Here is a 7180-nt window from a genome sequence, read left to right on the forward strand (position 1 = left end):
TCAGGTTTTCCTTCGCAGCAGCATGACGGGCAGAATAATAACGAGCAGAGTCGCACAAACGCACGCGAGCAGCACGGACGCGATCTTACAAGCTTTCTTTCTTTTCTCTTCCGCTTCTTTCTTTTTCAGTAATGAGTCGAATCCCGGCGTGTAGAGTTCCTCCAGCCAAAAGTCCATGTCTTTAGGAGTCTTCTCGTCCTCCTGTGAAGACAAGAAGAAATAAAACAGCTGTAAAGTGTGGTGGGTGTTTGTGAGTCCAGAGGAGACCACAGGGGGGCAGTGTTGCATCAGTCATCGGGGCAGAGACAAACCATTAACATCAAACGTCTGAGACAATGTGTGTGAGAGACACTGTGTGTGTGTGAGAGACTGTGTGTGAGACACTGTGTGTGTGTGAGAGACTGTGTGTGAGACACAGTGTGTGAGAGACACTGTGTGTGTGAGACAGTGTGTTTGAGACAATGTGTGTGAGACACTGTGTGTGAGACGCTGTGTGTGAGAGACACTGTGTGTGAGAGACGCTGTGTGTGCGAGACTGTGTGAAACGCCGTGTGTGAGACACTGTGTGTGTGAGACGCTGTGTGTGTGAGGTGCTGTGTGTGTGAGACACCGTGTCTGTGTGAGACGCTGTGTGTGTGAGACGCTGTGTGTGTGAGACCCTGTGTGTGAGAGAGACACTGTGTGAGAGACACCGTGTGTGTGTGAGACGCTGTGTGTGTGAGACGCCGTGTGTGTGCGAGACTGTGTGTGACACTGTGTGTGTGACACTGTGTGTGAGACACTGTGTGTGAGACGCTGTGTGAGAGACACCGTGTGTGTGTGAGACGCTGTGTGTGCGAGACTGTGTGTGTGACACTGTGTGTGAGACACTGTGTGTGAGAGAGACAGTGTGTGTGAGACACTGTGTGAGAGACACCGTGTGTGTGTGAGACGCTGTGTGTGTGAGACGCCGTGTGTGTGCGAGACTGTGTGTGTGACACTGTGTGTGAGACACTGTGTGTGTGAGATACCGTGTGTGTGACGCCGTGTGTGAGACATTGTGTGTGTGATGCCGTGTGTGTGAGACATTGTGTGTGTGAGACACCGAGTGTGAGACACTGTGTGTGTGAGACGCTGTGTGTGTGAGATACCGTGTGTGTGACGCCGTGTGTGTGAGACACAGAGTGTGAGATGCTGTGTGTGTGAGACACTGTGTGTGAGAAACAAAATGACAAAACATTATTTCTATTCTACTATGCCTGAGGGGAGCGCTTGTGTATATACAGCAGCAGAGACAATAAGCACTGTATCTGCGTCAGACGGCTGAATGACAGGCTTTTAGATTTCACTTCTCAAACTTCTATCTTTCCTGATAATTCACGTTTTTTTCCGTCCGTTCTCGTTGACCAGACTGTCTCGACGTGACAAATCCCGACCTGTGTGTGCGGCACAGGACTGTTGCCAGGCAACATGAGGTGAAACGCTCTGCTCTGCAGAGAATCACAGAGAGAGATAACTCCCAGACTGAATCTGCACTGTGGCCAATGTATGATCGTTTATATGCAGAAGATGGTTACGTACTACAGCTTTAAGTGGCTTAAATCAGTTTTCCCTTGTGTCCTCACAGGTTTGTCCATGTCTCAGGCTAAATACTCAAAACACTTCACACACTAATCCAACCATCTGTGAACGCTGTTATCTGTACGAATCAGAAAAGAAAGAAGCCAAAAAAAAAAAAAAATAATTATGCAAAAATAAAACAGGATATTTAACATTCCTGACTGTGCAGCGGTGAACCAGCAGAGGGAGGCAGAGAGCAAGTGTTCATGGAGAGGTCAAACACTGACGCCTGCAGGGTTTAAAGAACGCCACGAGTGTAGCTTATTATAACAGTGAAATATACAGTTTCAATAATCCTTATATATACTTGTATTAAAAACATGTATATCGATTACTTGTGTACTTGTATGGATTAAAGTGATAATTAAAGGTTTGTGAAGTGTGGTTGTACGACAGATGAGTCAGCGCTCGACTTCGCCGCACACCTTATTATAGATGTAGGCGTTTTATTACGGTCCAGTTGATTTGTTTTAATCTCTCAAAGGGGAAATTACTAAAAAAAAATTCCTACTCAGCACTGTCTCCTATGGTCTAATGACTTTACAACTCTACAACTAAAACTACTACCTCATCCACAACTCCCGTGTTTCTGTGCTCAGATGAGCAGATTAGACTGCGCAGTCTAGCTTTTGTGCACACGATTTTTAACGCGTCCGTACCTTTAAATAACTGGCCAGGTTGCCGTGGACGGTTTGCGTGTCGTACTCCTTGACGGTCCACGAGGGCTTGAACTTGTCGTCGTCCGCCGTGTCCGTGGGTGACCGTAAGTCGGCGTACAGGGGGTTCCTTTTGATGTTGGACTTTAGAGTGACCGGAGTGATGTGCTTCTCCAGGTATCTGTCAACAAACACCACGCCCTCGGGGGACGATGGAGGAGACCTGCTGTCGGTCCTAGCCTTGCGCTCCCACTGCAGACACAAACAAGGAGTTTTGGTTCTCTACGCACATGGACATGGATCACATTATTTACTTGAAATTTACCATCGTAATAGTCGGCATCGCCCTGAACAAGGATGCTTAGAAAATATTTGCAAATCTCTTAAGGAATATTTTTAACGAATTTTTGAAATTCAGGAAATGATCCATTTGCCCTGATGCACTTTGACAGTGAGCTGACTTTCTTCAAAAAAACAAAAAGTATCTCGGAATGACTTAAAATTCAACATCATAATAGTCGGCATCGCCCTGAACAAGGATCCGTTGAAAATATTTGCAAACCTCTTCAGGAATAATTTTCACAAATTTTTGAAATTCGGGAAATAATCCATTTGCCCTGATGCACTTTGACAGTGAGATGACTTTAGTCTCAAAAACAAAAAGTATCTTGGAATGACTTAAAATTCACCATCGTAATAGTCGGCATCGCCCTGAACAAGGATCCGTTGAAAATATTTGGAAACCTCTAAATGAATAATTTTAATGAATTTTTGAAATTCAGGAAATTATCCATTTTGCTCTGATGCACTTTGACAGTGAGCTGACTTTCTTCAAAAAAACAAAAAGTATCTCGGAATGACTTAAAATTCAACATCATAATAGTCGGCATCGCCCTGAACAAGGATCCGTTGAAAATATTTGCAAACCTCTTCAGGAATAATTTTCACAAATTTTTGAAATTCGGGAAATAATCCATTTGCCCTGATGCACTTTGACAGTGAGATGACTTTAGTCTCAAAAACAAAAAGTATCTCGGAATGACTTGAAATTCCCCATCATAATAGTCAACATCGCCCTGAACAAGGATCCGTTGAAAATATTTGCAAATCTCTTAAGGAATAATTTAAGGGAATTCTTGAAATTCAGGAAATGATCCATTTGCTCTGATGCACTTTGACAGTGAGCTGACTTTAGTATCAAAAACAAAAAGTATCTCAGAATGACTTGAAATTCACCATCGTCATAGTCGGCATCACCCTGAACAAGGATCCGTTGAAAATATTTGCAAAACTCTTAAGGAATAATTTTAAGGAATTTTTGAAATTCAGGAAATGATCCATTTGCCCTGATGCACTTTGACAGTGAGCTGACTTTCTTCAAAAAAACAAAAAGTATCTCGGAATGACTCGAAATTCACCATCGTCATAGTCGGCATCGCCATGAACAAGGATCCGTTGAAAATATTTGCAAACCTCTTAAGGAATAATTTTCAGGAATTTTTGAAATTCAGGAAATGATCCATTCGCTCTGATGCACTTTGACAGTGAGCTGACTTTCTTCAAAAAAACTAAAAGTATCTCGGAATGACTTGAAATTTACCATCATAATAGTCGGCATCGCCTTGAACAATGATCTGTTGAAAATATTTGCAAACCTCTTAAGGAATAATTTTAATTAATTTTTGAAATTCAGGAAATTATCCATTTGCTCTGGTGCACTTTGACAGTGAGATGACTTTAATCTCAAAAACAAAAAGTATCTCGGAATGACTTGAAATTCACCATCGTCATAGTCGGCATCGCACTGAACAAGGATCCGTTGAAAATATTTGCAAACCTCTTAAGGAATAATTTAAGGGAATTCCTGAAATTTAGGAAATGATCCATTTGCTCTGATGCACTTTGACAGTGAGCTGACTTTCTTCAAAAAAACAAAAAGTATCTCGGAATGACTTAAAATTCAACATCGTCATAGTCGGCATCGCCCTGAACAAGGATGCGTTGAAAAATTTTGCAAAACTCTTGAGGAATAATTTTTATGAATTTTTGAAATTTAGGAAATGATACAATTGCCCTGATGCACTTTGACAGTGATCTGAGTTTCTTCAAAAAAACAAAAAGTATCTCGGAATGACCTGAAATTTACCCTCATAATAGTCGGCATCGCCCTGAACAAGGATGCGTCGAAAATATTTGCAAATCTCGCAAGGAATAATTTTAAGCAATTTTTGAAATTCAGGAAATGAACCATTTGCCCTGATACACTTTGACAGTGAGCTGACTTTCTTCAAAAAAACAAGAAGTATCTTGGAATGACATGAAATTTACCCTCATAATAGTCGGCATCGCCCTGAACTAGGATCTGTTGAAAATATTTGTAAACCTCTTAAGGAATAATTTTAATGAATTTTTGAAATTCGGGAAATTTTCCGTTTGCCCTGATACACTATGACAGTGAGATGACTTTAGTCTCAAAAAAAAAAAAGTTTCTCGGAATGACTGGAAATTTACCATCATAATAGTCGACATCGCCCTGAACAAGGATCCGTTGAAAATATTTGTAAACCTCTTAAGGAATATTTTTAACAATTTTTTGAAATTCAGGAAATGATCCATTTGGTCTGATGCACTTTGACAGTGAGCTGACTTTCTTCAAAAAAACAAAAAGTATCTCAGAACGACTTGAAATTCAACATCATAATAGTCGGCATCGCCCTGAACAAGGATCTGTTGAAAATATTTGCAAATCTCTTAAGGAATAATTTTAATGATTTTTTGAAATTCAGGAAATGATCCATTTTCACTGATGCACTTTGACAGTTATCTGACTTTAGTCTCAAAAACAAAAAGTATCTAGGAATGACTTGAAATTTACCATCATAATAGTCGGGATAGCCCTGAACAAGGATCCGTTGAAAATATTTGCAAATCTCTTAAGGAATAATTTTAATCAATTTTTGAAATTCAGGAAATGAATCATTTGCTCTGATGCACTTTGACAGTGAACTGACTTTTTTCAAAAAAACAAAAAGTATCTCGGAATGACTTGAAATACACCATCATAATAGTCGGCATCGCCCTGAACAAGGATCTGTTGAAAATATTTGCAAACCTCTTAAGGAATAATTTTAACGAACTTTTGAAATTCGGGAAATAATCCATTTGCTCTGATGCAATTTGACAGTGAGCTGACTTTCCTTTCACAAACAAAAAAGTATCTCGGAATAACTTGAAATTCACCATCATAATAGTCAGCATCGCCCTGAACAAGGATCCGTTGAAAATATTTGCAAACCTCTTAAGGAATAATTTTAATGTTTTTTTGAAATTCAGGAAATGCTTTAACCACACACTTTCATCTTTAATTTGAACGGTGTAGGAATTACAGCACTTTCTATATGTATATTATTATTATTATTCTAACAATCCTTTCATTGCTGCAGTAGTGGCTGAGAAACAGTTCCGTACCTCAGAGTAGACCCTGTTCTGCCAGTGCCTTTGACTGGAAATGGCCGCCCCGACCTGGAACATGCCATGTGTGACGGGGAGTATCCGCACGTCCAGCTGGAGGAACTTCTCCGGGTGGTTGCTGTTGGGCAGAGCAGATATGTCCATGCCGATCACCGGCGACTCGTTCACATACTCGTCTGTTGTCTGGCTGCGTGGACAATCTCTCTACAAGTTTGAACGCTCACTAATAATTAATGAAGAGCAGGATATTTATGAGGCTGTATCACTTACAGGTGTGTGTAACTCAATCTGGCCATTTAGAGCCAGAAGCTGAGAGAGGCAGGGAGGGAGGGAGGGAGTGCTGCAGGCCCAGCACCACGCTAAAGTCATCCGAGTGCCGTGTAAATAAAACCTCTTCTTGCTGTCTCAAGATGAACTGCACTCCTTCTGTATGATGTCTGGTGTGAGACACAGATTATAATCTCTGATTTCTGATGTCATCTCAGGTCCTATACCCGCCATATATGGACAAGACCAGAGAATAGGAACTCTATGCAATTCTACTAAACAAACAATCCCAGTGAAAGGGGGTACACTCTTAGAAATAAAAATGCTTAGTAGAACCATATAAGGTTCTCCATCTTGTCCTCATAGGAGAACCTTTTTTGGCTCCAGGTAGAACCTTTTTTATGAAGGTTCCACCTGGAACCCTTTTGGAGGGTTCCACCAAGAACCCTTTTAAAACCCTTTATTCAGGAAAGGGGTTTTAAAAGGGTTCTCTAGATCAAAATGGTTCTTACTGGAACCATTAGTGTTACCAAGAACCCTTGAAAAACTCTTTCTTCTGGAAAAGGTTTTTCAGAAGCAAATGGTTCCAGGTAGAACCTCAGCCCGTGTAGAAGGACCCTTTTGGAACCCATATTTCTAAGGGTGTATATGAAAAGGATGTGTGACCTATGGATGCCTCCAAGCCCATAATCTGGATTAACCAAGAAACAACTGCTAGCTCAGCGCTCCAATGTCTGCAAGAGGAACTTTAGAGATTGATGAGGTACGGCGTTCCTCGTACACGATACAAAGACGCTACAGCAAAGGGGGGGAACCAACCAGGACGACCGGTCAATGAGATGAGATTTAATCATCATCCCCACATCCCTCCGAGATTGAGTGCCAAGCCCATCAGCGTATGGGCAACCAACCCAAGAAATAAGATAAGATAAGAACGCCATGGCCACATGACAAAATACCACCAGAATCTCGAATAGAGGACTTGAACGCATCACCGCTAACTCACTCTAATGACCAACAAGCTGATTCTGGGATTCACCTGGTCTGAGCGGGCATGAGATTTGATCACCAACTATCGATAAATACCGATCTTTGTGTGGAAATTAGCGTACACACCCACTTTTTTTTGGGTGTATACCCATTTGATAAATCAGTGGGTCAATGGGAGGGTAGAGTTGTTGAAGAGC

The 7180-nt window shown here is 41.4% G+C and overlaps 1 protein-coding gene across 1 annotated transcript; it reads right to left on the reverse strand.

The window, feature by feature from the left end:
• minar2 (membrane integral NOTCH2 associated receptor 2) lies at positions 1 to 5870 on the reverse strand (the record flags this gene model as incomplete). Its single annotated transcript, XM_083908374.1, has 3 exons — positions 1 to 201; positions 2259 to 2507; positions 5724 to 5870. 3 exons carry the CDS (start codon positions 5868 to 5870, stop codon positions 1 to 3), a joined length of 597 nt encoding a protein of 198 aa, XP_083764500.1.
• Between the last annotated feature and the right edge of the window lie 1310 nt (positions 5871 to 7180).

This window comes from Microchirus variegatus (genome assembly GCF_963457635.1).
Source record: "Microchirus variegatus genome assembly, chromosome: 1".
In the NCBI taxonomy this organism is placed as follows: Eukaryota; Metazoa; Chordata; class Actinopteri; order Pleuronectiformes; family Soleidae; genus Microchirus; species Microchirus variegatus.